Below are 20,705 nucleotides of genomic sequence, written 5' to 3'. Positions count from 1 at the left end.
ATTTTCTTAAGTACCAAACCATTGAATTGAACATTTGTTTTGAGCCTCCTTAGATCCAAGGTTTTAACTAAAGTCACATGCAACCAAACCCTCCTCAATTTGTTCAAAATTATTGGTTGAGGGCTCACTAAATTAGTAATATAGTCTATCATGTCTAAGAAGGCATCACAATTCTCCTCTATCACCAAATCGTCATTTAGGCTCCTTGTAAAGAAGCTAAGCAACTCATCCTCTTGTGATTATAGGCATGTGATGTCCTCAAATGAACTCATGAAATACAAGCTTAGTAAACTCCAGGATAATATATGACATAAAAAGAGAGAGAAATAAATGCTCAAGCTTGGCTTTTGACAGGAGTTTTGAACATTTTTGGGTATTCTGGACGTAAAAAACTTGCAAAAATACTTCTCAACCATCTTAAATTTTATGTAAATGGTGAAATACTTGCAAGTTTCATCGCTTTCCCATCAAATTTGATGGGCAAGGGTGTCTATCTCAGAAACAACCCTGGGCACGCTTGATATCCTATTCATACAAGCCCGTCACAACCTCAATCATCACAAGTAATTAGAGCCTATTGAAACGTGTCCTTTGTGGGACATCATTAGAGGCCTTTTCGAGGTCTAAAAATTGCAAAGACTTTCTCATGACCTTGAGGGTAAAGATGTGATCCTAGATAAGCTCGCTTGAAAACTAGCCTTTTTCATGTTATTGCCTTTAGCAAAGCTACTCACAAGGGACTCCATAACAAGGCCATAGATCCTCTGGTTACGTGACTCCATCACATTTCTAATGACAATTGTTTTGGAGGGTTCAAGTTTAGGAAAAGCCTTGGTGAACTACCAAATTGAAAAACTTTCAAAGAACATTTGTAGTGATCTACCACACAAAAAAGTCTGATTTAGACCATGATGATCCTTAGCCTTCCCATTATTAATTTGTTAGTGGCATCCCTCATATTTGAAGTGGGATGTATTTATTTATTTATTTATTTAATATTTATATTTATATATGAGGAGTCACGAGAAAGCTACTTAGGGACATCCAGGAGTGTTCATATATAATTATTTTAAATTTGAGAGTCTATGAAAGGGTGTTGTTTTGGAAAATAGTTTCTAGCCATCTATGAGTTCATTGCCAAAGAAAAGGTTAATAATATGCTCCAATGTTTGATTTAAAAGCCCTTTTTTTTCTGTCGAGTAACAGTCGTGTGTTTTCATGGGTGAAAGTGCCCCTAGCGACTCCAATTTCAACGGCTTAGGATTTGCTTATACTCATCGTCATATGACTAGTTTTCACGGGTATGCCCTTTGGTTGCTTTACAAGATCTACTGACATGGAGGGACGATAGCTTCATGCATGCTTCATGAGCAAGTCACCCCATCCTTACCTATGACTAATGCATAGAAAACTCTAAAGATGATCATAATTAATGTCTTGGAGGGTGCGGTCAAAGTGAGAGCTTGTGTACAAAATGGTAGCTACTACCTTTCTCTAGCTATACCAAATTGTGCAAGGTTCACACATAGGGTGTTAGGGTATCATGCTCATATTCCAACTACCTGCACTATAACATTGATGTTGGTTACGCACAATGGAACCTCTCCATCAAAACCAAAGATCAAGACAGTGACCAGGAGTAAGAAATACATGAGGGTACATTTTCTAGCGGTATTCAAGAAGGGGCTTTCCAACACACACACAGCGGCTTCATGCAAGACTAGGGTATAGAGTACCTTTCTCATATGGCCTCAGTGAGATGGGCTTTTGGGTGCAGTCACCTAACAAACACGGTGGGTACCTCTAATGCGGGAGAGAAGAGTTCCTTTTTCTTCTCTACATGTAGTGTGTGCACATCTTAGCTTCGAGTATAGCTAAAAGGAAGATGGATTCATCTGGTCTTGTTTGTTTGGTTCATTATGTAACTCACTCCAACAGGCGTTGATAGCTTCTGTAACTTGTCCTTTTTATTGTTGCATATATATATCTATATCTATATTTCCAAATTAAACACATTGATGTTAGTTGTCCAAGGTGGGAAATAATATGCCACAATAAAATTGCTTGGGTAGCTCCCTCCTTGATCTCCACCCGCTTGTATTGTACATTTACATCCTCCTTCACCATGAATATCATTTAGAAAGGAGTGACAAGACTCCCCCTCCTTAGTCTGTACTCCTACGTGTCTCTTGTATATTAATAATCGAAGAACCAACTGCAACTTGTAGTGGGGGTAGTGTCCTCTTCCTAAGTAGAAAAGGACCTCTCTCCCAAGTGTCTCACTGAATTTCCAAATTCCAAGCTCCAAGTACAAATCCCATTGGACAATGCCACATGCACTATACCGACAATGTACCGTCATTTAATCCTCTCGACTCCAAACCCCAACTGCATATTTATCCTTATCTTGGACTTCTAGTATCGTCATCATTAGGACTTTCCTTTCTTCCACCTTTAGTTGGGTAATTTATGTAGGCATGCGTGCATCTATTCCAGAAATCTCAAGACGTGCTTCTATTGTTTTGCATATGATGATAGAAGGTTTCTCCTCGTTTGAATCTTTCAGTACTCTCCATACACTTTCCACCTCCTTTATGGTGAATTCCATCTTTCTATCTTCTTCAAGGGCGCACATGTTTTTAGACTAGGTATTCCCATCTCGTCACTTTCAATGCTTGCATCTTCTTCTTACCATAAGTTAAAAGGGTTCCACTTTTCATGGCTACCCAAAAGGATTCTTTGTAACTACCAGAATTTTTTTGTTAAGGCGTGTCTTCCATTTCTCATGTTGCTAGTTATCCCAACCTTGAGGAGATTCCAAAATCCCTATGGCACTTTCCTTTGTCTGCAGGGTTCAAACAAAAATTCGCCAATAGGAAGTACATGATTAATTTTGGACTGAAATAGCCCCCCAAAAAAAAAACAACAACCAGATGTATGCATTCAAGGCAGGGCAAGAGAAGGCCGCTCTACAAATGTGGAATATTACAATGAAACCTAACCTCAAATTATCATGTGTAGAAGTCAGCTCGTAAATCATTGCAACACATCAGCATGTAAACCAGTACTTTTCACAATGTTAACCTCTTCAAAATACCACTTAACCCATGCAAGGCCTAGTGGATTAGTTTTTATTTCTATTTTCTTGCACATAAACAAAATTTGTTGTTATACAAAAGAAGGAACAGCTTCAATAGTAGCGTTGTGACTACAATTGCAGGGGATGGGACACGAACAATGGGGCAATGCTGCTCTCTGCTGCATGACCATATTAGCCTGCAGCACATCTAGGTTTGCATCTAGACAACCACGCATCCCCCAGTTTTACAGCTCACCCCGAATGGCTTTATATCCACCGACCTCTAGCTGCTTGGCAAGAAGAGCATCTCCTGTCTTGATTATCCGCCCATTTTCCTGATCCACCAAGTCAATGGAGAGCTTTAGTGACATACCAGAATCATCACAACTTTACTCGTTAGTTGCAATAAAAGGGCTTTTTACTATACGATAAGAACAAGAGCTAACCATGATATGAACAAATGTAGGTTTAATGTAATCTAGCAGCCGCTGATAATGGGTAATCATTAAGATGGCATTGCTGGATTTCTGTAGCCCATTCACAGCATTGGCCACATCACCAAGTGCATCCACATCAAGCCCAGAATCAATTTCATCCAGTATAGCTAGATCAGCCTCAAGCACCTGTATTATGAGCACACAGTCATTGGAAAAAAAAAACTCAAATTGATTTTAGCGAATTTTACTCGAGCATGTACCCGAAGGTCATAATTAAACAGGCATCCATATGAAAAAGGACAAATGCTCTAATAGAGACAATTAGGGCTAAACTTGATTGATGAGTTAGTTGACTAATTAACAGGGGATTCCAACACGTGGAAGGACCCAGATCAGGCCTTGGCTTTGTTCACTTGTGTTGGGATTTGTGGTGATGCACCCTGTTTAGATCAAGGGCAGTAATTGTGTGGTCTGGTTTTATGCGTGAAACATCAGATGTGTTGTCTGATGGTTAAAAGAGAGGATGAATGTAAAAGGTGAAAGTTGCACTATGTAAAAGTGAGGATGAATGTAAAAGGTGAAAGATGTACTATGTAAGAGATGCTGTCAGTGGCCACATACAGGGGCTGTTAAGGGTCGGTGAGGTGTCAACAAGGAGATGAATAAACTGATGTCCTTGAAGATCACTTTTGAGAAAAAATACTGCAATAAGTTGCATGTTTGGAGTCTTCTTTCTCTTACCGTTCACTTTATAAAAACTCATTTCCATGTTAGATCTTCATTTTCAAAGTTTTTGTTTTTGGTACTTTGATCCCCCAAAACTTCTAAAATAGTACTTTGATCCCATTTCTGTGCACCATCCCCTGCCCTCCACCGGCTTCTTTGGGCATTGTACAGCCTCTTTCCACCCCCCCCCCCCTTTTCTCTAATCTTCACGTAGACCCTCTTCTCTGCCACCTCTCCTTCTCACGACCGCTCCCTGCCCCGTTTTTTCTTTTTCTCCTACCAACCCCCCTTCTCTGTCACCTCTTCTCCTCACCTCTTCCACCTGCTCCCACCCCCCCCCAACCCCCCTTCACACACACCCTGCCCCCCCTTTAGTTCCATTCTCTGCCCCTTCACGTCCCACCTCTGGGTGTCCCTGTTTCCACTTCATGCCTCTGTCCCTTCCTCCCTCTCTGACCACCCTGCCTTTGTCGGAATGCACAGCGAAGATGAGGCAAACTGCTGAGAGCACACCGTAGCAAGACACCAACATGAAGATGAGCAAACGCAAGAGATCCACCAGCCTGGAAAACACTGAATTGTGTGTGGAAGAGAAAACGCAGAAGAGAGAGAGTGAAGCTGTGTGAACGCTGCACTATATGCAAGATCCGGTACACAATACCCAATACAATGGAGTGTGAGGGGCAGCCCCACTATATATATATGGTCCAGGACTGCTGGTTGGCCAGTCCAAAACAGGCCAGCAGCAGTCCCAACTGCTCACAACCAGAAAAATGAGAGTCGGCCAGATAAAATCCAGTTGGCCAAAACTGAGCATAGTCGGCCAGCATCTACTGCCCCACGACCACAGAAAACAGGGAAAAAATACGGGGAGATGGGGAAAAATGAAAGGTACAGGGCGGGCACACCCACAACAAAGGCCCTCTGTGAGATAATGTACCGACAGGAGATGATTGCTAACAACCCCTCTCAGCTCCTGGATGTAGAACCAACCCCAGTGAGCTAGAGTGCTGCTGGAGCGTAGCCTGAGGTAGAGACTTCGTGAAGGGGTCTGCCGCATTGTCCTTCGTCAAACAAAACTCTAGCAAGATGTCATCAGCAAAAAACTTCTCACGAACAAAGTGACTCTAGATGACCGTGGGCTCCTGTGGAAACCCAATCTCACCAAGTAACCTCTGCAACCGCACCACCTCGCAAACAGCACCACAAGCAGCCCGGTACTCTGCCTCTGTAGACGACAAGGCAATAGTTGGCTGCCTCTTGAACAGGGTCCATAAGGCACCAATTTTGGTCAAAAAGCAAGAAAAAGCAAAAAGTCAAACAAGGTTGATCGCGAGCCAAGGGGACCATTGGAAAGAGGAGACTGAGCCGAACCAAAAAGCTAAAAGCCGCTTTTTCAAAAAGCAACTCCAAGGCCAAAAAGCAAGGCCCTAAAGCTAGAAAAACAAATCAAGAACTTTTAACTAAAATTGAGTAATTAAAAAGACCAAAAGCAAAGTAAAAGGCAAAAGCATCACTTTTTGGAGGCTTCCCCGAGTATAAAAGAAGCATGAGCCTCTCTTTTGAACATCAAGTTGAAGAAGAACCTCTTCATCGCGTTGCCATCTAAGTTGAAGCATGGAGATCATCTTCTCCATCATCATCTACTTGATCATGAACCAAACCATGGAGTTTTTCATCGTTGCCCACTGATTTCAGATTGCCTCCATCGGCTATAGTGCCACGCCATCACATGTCTGTACAATTGTACAGATCTGTACAGCCATGCGGAGCTGTACGGACAAAATTTCAGAAACCTTAAAACTGCTCCAAAAACCCTAAAATTTGCTTTTTGGAGGTTTTTATCGCCCGAAAATCATTAAAACAGGTTTTATATCCGTTTTCTTGCGAGAAAGAGCTTTTCCATGGTTTCTTTCATCGACAAGGCTATAGGAGTTGTGGAGATTATTCATGGGATAAGCAAGTGATACTTGAACTTGAACTTGGATTGGAACTTGGACTTGGATTTGGATTGAAACTAGAACTTGGATCTGGAACTTGGACTTGGACTTGGATTTGGAACTTGGACTCGGACTTGGATTGGAACTAGAACTTGGATCTAGAACTTGGACTTGGACTTGGATTTGGAACTCGGACTCGGACTCGGATCTAGAACTTGGAACTGGATTTGGATTTGCATTTGCATTTGCATTTGGATCTAGACTTGGACTTGGATTTGGATCTGGATATTGAATCTAGTACTAGCCTAGTGAGAGATTCTTGTGGGTCATCCTCGTCGTGTGCTCGGCATCAGAGATCTCGTGCCTCGACACCGACTTCAACTTAGGGATTCTACGTCGGCATATTTGTTTACTTTTGTATTCATTGATTATATTGATCCTGGCCAACGTGCCCGTGGATTGTTCCTGAATAAATTCCTGAAAGGGGACGGGGCCTATTCCCCTGGGTGTGGTATACTATACAAGATCCCTATTCCCTTCTCTCTCTCCCCTCTCTATATCGTTATCTCTTGGACACGTGGTTGAGTCTGTCTACACGCCTCGATGGGCTTACAAAGCGCAACTTCAGCTCTAATCATAGTCACAGGGGACGGAAGGGACGAGTGCTTGGAACGGAGGGACGCCGAAACGGGACGGACCGGCGACAGGAATGACAGGGGGCGGACGGACGTCCCCTAAGAAGCGTGTCTCACAGGGGACGACGACGGGGACGCCGGTGGGGGACGGTTCTGTAAGGGGACGGCAGAGAGCCGTTTGCGCGTTTTTTTGCTGTTGCGCCCGCCGTTTATAGCCGTTGCAGTCGCCGTTTCCAGCCGCTGCTTGCTTGGGCCTTGGCCCTTGAGCCTTTGAGGCTTGGCCCTCTCTCTCTCTCTCTCTCTCTCTCTCTTGCCCTTGAGGCTTGCCTCTCTCTCTTGCCTATCTATATAAGAACAAGCCTCTACAAGGCTACAAGCACACACAACTTTCAAGCTTTCAAGCTTCTTCTAACTTCCAACTTCCAAGTTCCAAGCCTCTCACACAAGGCCCGCGGGCCGCCACCCTACTATCTAGACTCTCTCTCTCTCTCTCTCTCTCTCTCTCTCTCTCTCTCTCCTCAAGGCTCAAGAGTCAAGCCATCTTCAACCATGGCATCCTCCTCACGTGCCGGGGCTTCCCGTAGAAGGACAACGGGATGGACATGGTGGGAGGAGGTAAACTACACCCTATCCGCTCATGGAGGCGGTTCTCGGCCATGGGTATGCAAGCTTTGCCTGTACCGGCGAACGGGTGGCGCCGACAAAGTGCGAGCCCACCTCTTGCATGAGAATGGGCATGAGGTGAGGTTTTGCACGAATGTCATGAAATGACCTGTACATCAAAAGCTGGTCCCTGATCTTGCGCCTAACCGATGCTCAGGCACCAACTTTGGAGCGGTCAACCTGTGCATCATGACAACCATAGGAGCCATGAAATGACCTGTACATCGAAAGCTGGTCCCTGATCTTGCGCCTAACCAATGCATCAGGCACAAGACGATCCAAGATGATCCTCATCCAGCGCTCACCTCCCGGTCGCTCTCCTGCTTGTTGCCTTGGAATTCTGGGTCCACCACATAAGCTGCTGCATGCAATGGAGAGTAGTAGGAATTCCACCTTCCTAGACACAAGGCATGGATCTCCTCGTATCTGTCTTCGTCAGGCACGAAGTCTTTCAACTTCTCTATCATGCGATCCATGGCCTCGTAGACCTTGCCTATGCATGGTTGCATAGCGTCTACAATCCTCAATAGGTGGACTATGGGCATCACCATAGCATTTGTGGCCTTCACATGCTCCCACCAAGAGGCGTCATCCGCTCGTAGCCTACACTCTTGGCCAGTGTTTGTATAGGACTCTTGCATGGCGACAAACTCGTCCCTAAGGAAAAGCCCCCTCAAAGCACCGCTACAATCCTTCAACCGGCCCAACATGAGAAAGTTGTAGGCAAACCGGGTGTCGGAATATTTGAGGAGAGAAAGACAAGACCTCTTGTTGAACTCATGCCGAAGTCTTTGGTGGTTGAGGACAAAGGAGACCATGGTGTTGGCCTCCTCAATGAGCGGGCTGATCCATGGTAATGCCCCGATGTCCTTGAGGAGGTTGTTTAGGCAATGAGCCATACAAAAGGACACCGTGACATGTCCATAGCTCCTACCGCCCTATTGAAAGGCTCCCCATTCGCAACAAAGCCCACTACATGCTCGGGGCCAACGATCTCCATGGTGGTAGCCCACTCCGCCGCAAGCACATCCACGCTCTTCCCAGTGCCGGATGCATCATGAGATGAGATGAAGTACATCTCTCCGCGGGAATATGCAACCATGCCGTGAATACTCCTCTTGCGGGTGTCACTCCATCCATCCACAATGAGGGAGACTCCGTTCCTCTCCCATTGCCACTTTGTGTTGTCGGCCACTTACTCTACAATGCGCTTCTCCTTCTCGAGCAATGTAGTGCACAAGCTCTCGGATGAGGGGGACGTATAGGTTGAGCCATACTCCCGAATCTTCTTAACCATGACCTTGAAGTATTCCGACCTATTCAAGAAAGTAATTTACTATTGAGAAGGGGACTAGGATGATGAAAACATGAATGATGAATTGGCAATGATCGATTGCACTTACCTAGCCACTTGAAAGGCAATGTGGTCGTGGAAGAAGAAGCGGGCCACCGCCATGTCCACCTCCTCCAACTTGGGGTTCCAATTCTCCCCAAGTGTAGATTGTCGTCGTGGGCCACGTAATGGTTGAGAGGCTGTGGAGATGGAGGGTGCCGGCGTCGTGGATGGAGTAACATTGCGACTTGATGGTGAAGGTGATGGTGTGCATGATCCCGATCCACCACATGACTCCATTGTAGAGGCTTGAGTTCCTCTCCGCATCGTCGCGGGATCCACGGCCACTCGTGGTGTCGTCCTTGTCGCTTCGCTCGCCTCGTAGACGCTAAGCTTGTCAAGAAGTTCCCGTCTCTTCTCGGGCGTGACATTCGTGCAAAACCTCACCTCATGCCGACTCTCATGCAAGAGGTGGGCTCGCACTTTGTCGGCGCCACCCGTTCGCCGGTACGGGCAAAGCTTGCATACCCATGGCCGAGAACCGCCTCCATGAGCGGATGGGGTGTAGTTAACCTCCTCCCACCATGTCCATCCCATTGTCCTTCTACGGGAAGCCCCGGCACGTGAGGAGGATGCCATGGTTGAAGATGGCTTGACTCTTGAGCCTTGAGGAATGAGAGAGAGAGAGAGAGAGAGAGAGAGAGAGAGAGAGAGAGAGAGAGGCCTAGAGCCTAGAGGCTTGAAAGTTGGAAGACTCAAGACTCAAGAGGCTTGAGGGAGAGAGAGAGAGAGAGAGAGAGAGTCTAGATAGTAGGGCGGCGGCCCGCGGGCCTTGTGTGAGAGGCTTGGAACTTGGAAGTTGGAAGCTAGAAGAAGCTTGAAAGCTTGAAAGTTGTGTGTGCTTGTAGCCTTGTAGGAAGGCTTGTTCTTATATAGATAGGCAAGAGAGAGAGGCAAGCCTCAAGGGCAAGAGAGAGAGAGAGAGAGAGAGAGGGCCAAGCCTCAAAGGCTCAAGGGCCAAGGCCCAAGCAAGCGGCGACTGGAAACGGCTGGAAACGGCAACTGCAACGGCTATAAACGGCGGGCGCAACGGCAGAAAAACGCGCAAATGGCTCCCTGCCGTCCCCTCACAGAACCGTCCCCCACCGGCGTCCCCGTCGCCGTCCCCTGTGAGAAATGCTTCTTAGGGGACGCCCGTCCGTTCCCTGCCGTTCCCGTCGCCGGTCCGTCCCGTTTCGGCGTCCCTCCGTTCCAAGCACCCGTCCCTTCCGTCCCCTGTGACTATGAGGTACAATATGTCTTCCAACAGGTGTACTTGCAGGTACAGTAGGGTTTCAGCAAGTACTGCAGATACAGTAGGGTTTCCAGCCGGTATTACAAGTACAATAGGGTTTCCAACAGATGTATTTGCAGGTACAGTAGAGTTTCAACAAGTGTAGTTGCAGGTACAGTAGGGTTTCAGCAGGTACTGCAGATACAGAAGAGTTTTCCAGCAGGTGTACTTGCAGGTACAGTAGGGTTTCCAGAAGGTGTACTTGCAGGCACAGTAGGGTTTCCAGCCTGTTCAGCAGGTACAGTACGGTTTTCAGCAAAGTACAGCAGTCGGGTACAGCATGTACAGCAGCACCAGTGCAGTTCAGTTCAGCAGTTGGGTACAACAGGTACAGTACAGTTCAACAGTCGGGTACAACAGTACTGCAGCAAGTACAACAGCTGGTACAGAAGGTGCTGTCAGGTACAGCCAGTATAGAAGGTGCAGCTGTACGGCAACAATGAGATCCCTTGAGTGATGGTTGACTGCAGATTTTAGTGAGACAGATGATGTGCCAACTTCCAAACGGGTGAAAGAGAGAGCCGCAATCGTGGGAGAGGTTGGTGGAAGAGGTGGAAAAGGGGGTCCATTCACCTTGTGCCATGCTGCACAGCCCAAATTTAATGGTGGGCACCTCCTTTTAGTGCCCACACACTAATATGTGTTTACATGGACGAGGGTGCCCAATGGTTGGGCTGCCCATACATGGGTCCCTTGGGCCCACGGCACTGGCCTGGGGCCGGTGCTGCCCAACTTTAATGAGTGGGAACAGCTAAGGTTATAAAACCTTTATAATAATAAAAAAAGGTTTAGATTAATACTTACCACACGTTCACATGCCACAAACCATGTCAAAATATAGGGCACTCGTGCAGATCACGGGTGGGCATCCCTGCCCATGAACTAGACACGTCATAACAGGCAGTCACACGAAAACAAGTCATGCAAAATCAGTTTCAAGCAAGCAAAGATGTGTGCACATGCATTATTCAATGGATATATCTCCCGTTTCCTAGAACCTATAAATAGCAGGTCTTCCCGAGAACGGAATTGACTCAGTGGGAAGCCTAAACTGAGATCCCTGATAGTGGGTTCCACATCCTAGCCACACTACAGGTGACACGAGGCCCGACCTCAATAGTACGGGCGACACGAAGCTCCCTGGCCTCCCGTACCTTGGCACGAAATAGGGGGCCAAATGGTGACAAACACTTGCTTAGGTGTGAACACCCCCTCATGTCTGGATAAGATAAGTTGCCACATGTCACTAGATTTCTATGTGTATGACATGTGTCCTATGTATGTTTCAAAAGGTAAGGCTACTTTCTTGGCCTACAAAAAGCATTGTACTTTTGTAAAGTTTAGCACATCAATACAAGCATTACATTGTACATGCAATTACTTGTTTCTCTCTTGCCACTGTCAACTCTCCTCCTCTCTCGACAGTTCACACCTCTCTCTTTTTTTTTTTTCGTGAAATGGTGTTTTATATTATATGTAAAAATGTACATCAGCCACATGGCTCACACAGAACCTATGGCCCCAAAAAAAACCCCACAAAAGATCCTCTAAAGGATCATGACCATGCAAACCTGTACACTAATAAGAAAGCCTCCTAGCCAAATAAGCATCCCAGACAAAAGCATGAAAGATGAGCCAGCCGAGCCACCGTAGACCATAACGAAATAACATCTGCATCCAGTAGCTGAGCTGAGAGAAGAGAAGAAAACTGCCAAAGCAGCAAACCGCGGATACGTAGAATGTGCCCATGTATTCCAGACAAGGAATCAAAGATGAATCCATTCCGTGTAGTCCAAATATGCCAAAGTCCTGTCCATCTAAGGAAATGGAATATCACAAGGTGACTGTCCGAAGTAATGACTTGAGGACAAATCCCAAATATTCACTGATGAGCCGAAACAGTAGACCTCTCTACTGCCTCCCAAACGCGAGAGACAAAAGACCAAATCTGACGGGCCACTGGACAACTCATGAACATATGCATAACTGTTTCAGTGCATGTCGTGCGGAAGAAGCAAGAGACCAATGTAATTTTACGACGGCTGAGCTGATCCCGTGTAGGTAATCCTCCCACCAACATTCTCCAAATGAAAACCTTACCTTGGTAAGGGAGTTTAGACTGCCAACCACGCATAAGAGTTTTCTGCCACCATGATTTAGACTTGTGCAATCCCCACACCTTATTGGCCTTGGCTGAAACCCAATCTTTCTCTGATACGAGCTTATGATAGACCTGGTTAGCTGAAAGTGATATCAAGTCACCAGATTTACATAGTGCCCAATCAAGCCAAGGCTGATCTGCAAATGGCCGAGGCAATGGAGTAAAAGGCTCAACTACATGCATGATGTCAACCCATAGTGGCTGAAATGTCCGAGGAACTGCCGAATACGACGAAACGAATATGGCCTGTCACGACCAGGTATCACAGCACCTCGGATTCTAACCAAGCCTAACCTGACCATGCGGTTGAATCGTATGCGTGAAGCATCTCTGTCTGGCCAAACAATGACACGCGACTCCACAAATGTTTCGAACTGCAAAGAGTTCAAAAGTAGTCTTTCATGACCAGGATCCCACCGAGTCAATAGTAGAACTTCATGCCAAGAAAGGAGAATATGTGATAAAATGTGAGATGAGCGAATACGGATAGGATGAGCCGCATTCACAATGTCCCACCATGAAGCCTGCACACGTGTCCGTCCATGTGACAATCCCTCCAACTCAATCAACTCACGAGCCATGAATACCCAAGGCTGCTCCTGCAAACACAGCCCCACCCATTCTTTTGGGCGTCGTAATGTGATTCCAAGCTATCCATGTTTGACCCATAATATTTCCTTGTCTCTTCCACAGCATAAAAAGAATGGAAGCAACCAAACGGAGAAGAGATTTGTGCATCCAAGGTAGCAAAGGCAAAAAATAAGAAATCATGCTAAGCATAATAACCTGAGCTACCTTAACCCTCACGTGCATAGGCCACCCTTGAGCTTTCCAATACACAAATTTATCCGAGATCCGAGCACAAATCCAAGCAAGAAGCGCTTGGGGGTCCACATCCACACCCACCGGATACCCAAGATGACGAACAATGTCTCCTGTATGCACCACACGGCCTTGCCACCCTAATGCCTCAAGATCAAATTCCGTGCATACAATGAGGACTGATTTTGTTGAATTTATTTTCAGCCCAAAAGCCAATGCAAAATTATTCCAAGCTTCCATTGCTTGATCTATATTGGCTTTTTCGGCCCTGAGAAACATAAGTGTCATCCACAAGGGCTTCAGCAACCAATTGCTTGCCATGAGGGAGATGCAAACCAACCACTTCACCATGCAATGCCATAGCATCTAGGCGAGATAACATAGGATGAGTGGCAATGGCAAAGAAAAGAGGGCTAAGAGGACAGCCCTGCCGGAGAGAACGGGTGAGAGAAATACCATCCGAAAGCCCTCCATTGAGCATAATCCGCGTGATATAGCCAGAGCCAAGTAAATGCACCAAATAAGCCATTTTGGGACCAAAGCCCATGGCTGTCATTAACTGAGAAAGAAAAGACCAGCGGACATGATCAAAAGCTTTTTCAAGATCCAGCTGCACCATCACAATCTCTTGCTTCTTTGCCTTGGCATAATCCACTCCAATTTGAACATTAAGAATATTATGCAAAATATTCCTGCCATGCGCAAATCCATATTGATATGGATGAATAAGAGTAGGAAGCACCTTCTGCAAGTGATTGGTAAAAATCTTTGTAAAGATTTTATACATAATACCCATAAGTGAGATCGGGTGCCATTGAGCCAAAGAAGTAGGCGAAGGGACTTTCGGCAACAAACGAAGTATGCCCAACTTCCAATCAGCAGGCATATATCCCTCATCCCAAACCCTTTGACAAATAAGTGTCAAAGGCTCTGCAAGCTGATCAGCATATTTTCAGAAAAACTCATTTGTCAAACCATCCCAACCAGGGCTCTTTCCCATGGGAAGTTTGGAGAGAACAGCTTTCACTTCCCCTTGAGTAACAGGAGCATCAAGCTGAACCGCCACATCAGGGTCAACTTGATATCGTACTTCAACAAACAATGACTCCCTTGCAGCTAGGATAGCCGGCGAGACATCCTCTCGAGGGGCAAGCAAATCTTCATAAAACCTGATGCAATGCTGAACAACCTTAGAAGGTTGAGTAACAAGGTTGCCTTGGGCATCCATCAACCTAACAATATTCTCACGCATATGTTTTTGATGCAACTTATCATAGAAGCGATGAGATTGACAGTTAGCATCCCGCAAAGCATCAAGACGTGCAAATAGTTTAAAGCGAACATATTGTGCTTCCTGCACCCTAGATAGCTCCTTTTTCAGCCATTCTATGGCATCCACAACTTCAGCATCCATAGAGTCAGTAAACATGAACGCTTGCAAACCCTTTAAAAGCGACTCAAGAAGAGCCACATGCTGTTTTTGTATAGAGGCATTAGCAAGACCATAATGCCGCGCTGATTTCCAAGTGTTGGTAAGAAACACTGGCCAAGCATGATAATCAGCCATATACACTCTTGTGGAGAGCCCCGAAACTGTTGTGAGGCATAAGTGTAACCCCTTTTATCTCGATGCAACCAAGACCACATGTCTTGTTTTAGCGACCTTGTTGCAAAAGCTTCCCACGCCATTCTCTCCGGGCCATCCATTACAGAAAGAGGCGACGTGGCTTGCTCCCTGGAGACACACATATTAAAGTCTCCCATCACAAAGCCAAGATGAGAGATTGAAAGAGCACACAAGTCATTCCACAGCAAACGGCGTGCACGAGCAATATTTGGAGCATACACCCCTAACAACCATAAAGGCATATCATCCCAAACAATCTGAATCACTAAAATCTTCCATGAACATCTTGAATCACAAGAGAAGGCTGAAACTGCGAACGAACAGCAAACATAACACCTGACTGCGAAGCAGGATGTCTGCGGTAGAAAACATGAAACGCCTTATATACATAGGCTTTGCCAACCAACTTATGATGCTTATGTTCAACTGCACACAAAACATCCCAACCATGACAAAAAGTTGTACGCCAAAGCCTGAACTGCTTTTGGCGCAAAGAAATACCCTTTACATTCCATTGTACAATTTTCATAAGCCTTCCTAGAAAAGGAATCAACAAGGCCGTGTACTAGGCCCAGGACAATCTGCCAAATCACGAACCTTTTGAAGCATTGCATTTTTAGACATGGTATTTGTGATCTCAGACTGCCCTTGGAGTTCCCGAGCACGTGCCGAAGGGTAATGACCATCCCATGGCGAGATAACCTCACCCTTCGAACCAAACACAAGAGGCAATTGTTGTTGTGCTGCTTTTGTTAGGCGACTTCTAATAGGATAGCGTTCTACTCTATCCACCCCAAGAGCCCCTGTACCCTGAGAAAGTTGGCCTCCCGGCCTCTCAATTCTGCTTTATTGCTGGGCACCTGAGCCCAAAGGGCGACGAGCATATGTATGTAAGGACCCCTGATGAGTACGCAAAGGCCCCTGCCAAACAGCATCTGAGAAATCTCTCCGCGGGGCAACAAATCGTGTCTTTTTACCACGTACTTCCACCCATGGCTGCTCAACCTCATTCTGAACATCCACATGTACATCCATGTGCTCGGCATCATGTAAAGGAACATCATGCTCATCTTCCACGGGCAACTGCCCATCAATGATATCCTTGGTAGCAACTTGTTCTTTCTTAGGACATTCGGAGACAAAGTGGCCCATCTCACCACATTTGAAACAGTGGCCAGCAAATGTATCCCACCTCAATTCATACATTAAAGGTTGCAGCCCAGCCATATTGACACGCAAATGTGTCGGCCTAGGTCTCCCAGTATCCCACAACATGCATAGACGATTTCGATTTCTAGATGTCATTCGAGGCACCACCAAGACATCACCGATACCTCGCATGAGACTTGGTAAAACACGCCAAAACATTGGTGGGAATTGTTTCACTTCAACCCAAACTGGGCAAGCCTGGCGCAACATATCTTGGTACTCTGCCATAGGCTTCCACGGAACCACATGAACCAACTGCCCATCCAAAAAGAGTGGCACCTGCTCCAAGACTGCCCTACGGGCTTCCGAAGTGCGAAAAGGTATTTCATTAAGGCCTCTCGGACCATCATAACTCTCCTCAAGTGCCTCAAGCGACACCAAGCGGCCCAACCATGCTCTAAGACGAGGCAACAACGGAATACGCCCAGTAAAGAAGAAGATAGCAGCACGATCATGAAAATCTGCTAGATGTTGTAGCAACAAAGGAGTCTCCATGCATACATCAGCCACACCACCATTATCTACTGTAGCCATTTGCACGCTATTTGCTTTCACATTTTCTTGCAGAAGCTCACCAGTGATCTGCAGCAAACGTGCAAACTCCGAAGAAGGTACCTGAGAACTTTCCTCTACATTCTCTCCAACATTCACCGGAGTGTAGCTTGCATCAACACCAAGCCTTTGACGTTTTTGTTGCTCCGAGGCATCTGAAGCATAACCCATATCCTTCTCAATCATCTCCTCAATAAGATCCATGTTAAGGCTATTGGCAGCCATGCCACCAACAGCAGCAGCCGGGTCATCCAAATCCATGTACAAAAGCAAAGAAAACCCGTTCTCTCAAACCCTAATTCAGCACCTGCAAACCCTAATTCAGCACTTGCAAATCCTTCAAGATATCTTACCCCTCTCCCTCTCTCTCTCTCTCTCTCTCTCTCTCTCACACACACACACACACACTGAGAAGGTGATGTACAAGGAGGAGAAACACAAGGCAGAAATCAACGGGATACAAGAAGCAGACGCAAAGCACAGGAAGCAAACAAACAGGTGCATTGATGCCGTTTGGATTGACCAATGCATTGACATCATTCAACAAATTGATGATGCGAGTCCTCAAGCTGTTATAGGGAAGTGTCTTTGCATTTCTTGATGACAGCGTGATCTTGTCCAAGAAAGAGCACTCGCAGCAAGTCTCGCAGTCGCCACACGGATGTATCCTAGAACACGATGATATAGCATTGGAATTTGGACCCTATGACCGTCAACGATATTGTAAAGTGGCCAGTTCACTAAGAAATTCGCGAACTCTGCCAATTTCTAGATTTGACCCAAGCATACAGAGGTCATGTGGATAAAATCTCCAACGTTGCAACTCCATTGTCAGATATCTTTAGAAAGGCTATGACACACTAGGATGAGCTATTTGAGGTCATTTGTGATGCCAGCAATTCAAATGCGTGTGCCATCACAATTGAGGCCATGTACATGGTGGTTGGAGCAGACTTGTGAGATTAAGAGTTTGCACATGGTAGAGTAGCTGCATGCATGATGGGTTGATCAATGCCATAAGGTAGAAGGACTATGAGAATGAGCAAGCCAGGAACATGAAAGCATTGTCCTATTTTCATGTTTCAGCCCATGCTCTTTGGCCAATGCAAGGAGAAGAACTTCTCATTGTCCTGCTGAATGTGTCAGAAACAGAGCTAGCTTACCTTGACAATGTCTCCTAGCCTTCACAACTTGGTACATCTCAAATGTGTAACCAGTATTTCCTTGCAAAACATAATGGAAACTTGATCCCTTGCATTATTTGTCTTTCACTTGTCATTTTTTGGCAACATGGACCCTCATCTAAAACAGACTCCCTCCTTCACATCAGAAAGTTGTTTGCTATGAGGATCCATGTTAAGACAAAACTGAGGCTCATTGTTAGGTGCTTTTAGCTTTGTCTCCTTTGGGAATGGAGCCTGTTTTTCCTGCTGTTTTTTTACTCTTCTCTGAGTGCCAGCCTCTTAGGCAGGCACAACCCTTATGATGCTTACTTCTTCAATGTGTACCACCCTTACTTCTTCAATGCGTGCCCATTTCTGCATCTTTTGTGAGCCATCGTAATTCTCCACGTGAATTAAAGATGCTTCCATCAAAAGCAACCTTTGGGATTCAATGTTGCACAAATATTTTATACACGTTGCTTACAAAAATCTGAGACACTTTGACACCAAAAGCTCTCTCAAAAGTTGTTTTCTACCACAATTCCGTTTCATTAGCAGAGGGTCAAAGACTATCTCAAAGGTATCTTTTCACCACAATGATGCTTCATTAGGCTTGTACAAGAATGCTTACAAGGATCACATGTGTAAAAAGTAACAAAAATACTTACTACAAGGCCTAACTCATAAATGAGAGAGAGAGAGAGAGAGAGGAAAACACGTTTAAAATAGCACAAAGTTGTACATATGAAAGGAGAGGAAGGAAGCCTCTCACCGCAAGCTGGAGGATCTCATTCCTCTTCTTCTCACCACCACTAAACCCTTCATTTACATTGCGATCTAGAAAGGTTGGATCCATGTTTAGGGCTGAAAGCTTTGGGGAAAGGAATCCATAAAACTGTAACACCAAAAATTTAGACATATTCCCTAAGAAAACCCTTTATTCCTAAGAAGTGCCGACACAAAATCAAGCCACTACTGCATAGTGGTTGAGCTAGTAGTGTCAAAAAAAAACTAATAACCTCCAGAGGACCCAGCTCGGGAAGACCAAGTGCGCCACGCCGGGCATTGCAAGCCATGCGCAGGAAGTCCATATTGCTGACACCAGGCACCTCAACTGGAGACTGGAAGCTCATGAAAAGACCTGCATGGCTCCTTTCTTCGGGTTCCTTCTCAAACAGGTTTTCACCCTTGAAGGTTGCTGTGCCACCTGTTACTTGATAGTCTGGGTGCCCCACGAGGACCTGTTCAGACAGTTAACTAATCTTAGTATTTCAAGCATACGAGAGAGAGACAGAAAAAAAGAAAACCTTGCTAGAATCATCATCATCAACAGAAACAACATCATCATCATCATCGTCGTCATCGACAGCATCATCGTTGGTGATCCTTACCTTAGAAAAAGTGCTCTTGCCAGAGCCATTCTTCCCCATTATAGCATGGACCTGTTTGGAGGGAGATGTAAAGAGTTTGCAATGTCTACACGGAATTCTTAAGTTACAAAGAAATCACACAGCACTATCGGTTCAGTCCTACCTCCCCTTCGCGAATGATAAGGTCCATTCCTTGCAGTATTTCCTTCCCCGTGTCCGCCACAACAGCGGTGAGCCCTTGGACCTGTAGCAGAATTTTGGCCGGGCCATCGTGGGAGGAGGGGGAGGACGAGTCCTGCTGCTGCTGCTGCGGGTGTGTTGCCACAGACGACGCCGCTGCTGCTGTTGAAGCGCGGACGCGGAAGAGGTGGAGGGGTTGGGAGGAGCGCCTAACGCTCAGCAGGGACACTGACGAGGGCCGAGCGGCCACTGTGGGGGAGTAAACAGAAGCGGCTTGGAGGCAAGCCATCGTATTGCAGAATTAGACGCAGGTATAACTTGCAAAGTCTTAATAAGATACCATGCTCGGCTTCTTCTTCGTGCAAAATTATATACCGGTTTCTCGTGTGCATTTAAAATATACATATGAGAGAGATGGCAAAGTTACCTTCACTAAAAACGTCTTCAAATCTTTCTTTCCCTTGGGTAGGCTGCATAATTACCCTTCAAAACTAAGAGATTTGAGATAGGAAATTGTGAGGTGGCCCAGCAACAATTAACTAGACTAATAGTAGACTTGCCGAAGCATCGTGCACTAAGCAGCACAACGAGGTGGAAATGCAAAAGAGCCCTCTCTACCTAAGGTACATGTATCTTTACCACAACAATTAGTATATGCATATTTGCTTCTAGTAGCCTCATTCTAACATGTACGACCAAAGTCCCTTCTAAAAGTGATCTCTTAGAGAAACACGTTTTTCATGCTAAAACAACATCACAAATATTAGGGCTTTTTCCAATGTTTTGATGTTGCATTCGCAAGCTGTGTATCTCAACTACTAGGGAAAACCCTTGATTTCTAGGATGGTCTCCTTCTAGTAGGATGGAGAGATAAGTATTGTTATGTATGGCATTGCCAGATCAGATAAAGTCTCGATGAGATATCTTGCTCAAGATACCATTTCCACTTTCTTCAAGGAGTCTTCTTGGCTTAAGGGCTGGCTTTGGGTTGGTGATGCTCCTCTTATTAGTCCTCGATCCAAGAGTCTGTACCTTCAAATGGTGAAATCAGATATATATATTATATATATTAGCAGGGTTTGGAGACTTAAGTAGGATGTGGATATGAGGAGATGGTCTATGATTTGGAGACTTAAGTAGGATGTGGATATGAGGAGATGGTCTATGCTTTAGAATCTACCTATCCACTTGACAGTCAAAGTTTTCTTATAGAAAGTAATGTTGTGTACTCTCTCTCTTGGTCAGAAACTGCACTAAAGAAACATTGCCTCTGACAAATGCTCTAGGTGTAAAACTGCTAGAGAAGACATTTGGCATGCATTTTAGAGCTACCTTGCCCTTAGATCTAAGTGAACACAATTGAACAGATGGATTATGCCCTTTTGCTTAAGTGAAGAGTATCATGGTCATACTAGCTATTGGGGAAGTCAATAAGACATTCAAAGGAATGTATTATATTGTTTGGTATGATTCGA

At 45.5% G+C, this 20,705-nt stretch overlaps 1 protein-coding gene across 1 annotated transcript; it reads right to left on the bottom strand.

Annotated features, from left to right (window-relative positions):
• Positions 1–3,079: 3,079 nt before the first annotated feature.
• Positions 3,080–19,594, bottom strand: NAP7 (non-intrinsic ABC protein 7). Its single transcript, XM_086785623.1, has 6 exons — positions 19,214–19,594; positions 19,072–19,122; positions 18,700–18,921; positions 18,453–18,575; positions 3,526–3,702; positions 3,080–3,414 (listed from the first exon to the last, which is right to left on the bottom strand). Exons 1-6 carry the CDS (start codon positions 19,517–19,519, stop codon positions 3,325–3,327), a joined length of 969 nt encoding a protein of 322 aa, XP_086641749.1. The 5' UTR covers positions 19,520–19,594; the 3' UTR covers positions 3,080–3,324.
• Between the last annotated feature and the right edge of the window lie 1,111 nt (positions 19,595–20,705).

The sequence above is a fragment of the Cibotium barometz genome, chromosome 4, assembly GCF_041138505.1.
Source record: "Cibotium barometz isolate CiBa-2024 chromosome 4, ASM4113850v1, whole genome shotgun sequence".
In the NCBI taxonomy this organism is placed as follows: Eukaryota; Viridiplantae; Streptophyta; class Polypodiopsida; order Cyatheales; family Cibotiaceae; genus Cibotium; species Cibotium barometz.
This window is presented reverse-complemented; position numbering and strand designations above follow the sequence as displayed.

Excerpts from the sequence above, each read along its gene's own strand:
- NAP7 (XM_086785623.1), bottom strand. The coding sequence starts at position 19,519 with ATGGCTTGCCTCCAAGCCGCTTCTGTTTACTCCCCCACAGTGGCCGCT. Across the intron at positions 18,576-18,699 it reads CCGAGCTGGGTCCTCTGGAG|TTTTATGGATTCCTTTCCCC; the intron begins GTTATTAGTTTT and ends TTGGTGTTACAG. Across the intron at positions 3,415-3,525 it reads CTACATTTGTTCATATCATG|GAAAATGGGCGGATAATCAA; the intron begins GTTAGCTCTTGT and ends TTGGTGGATCAG.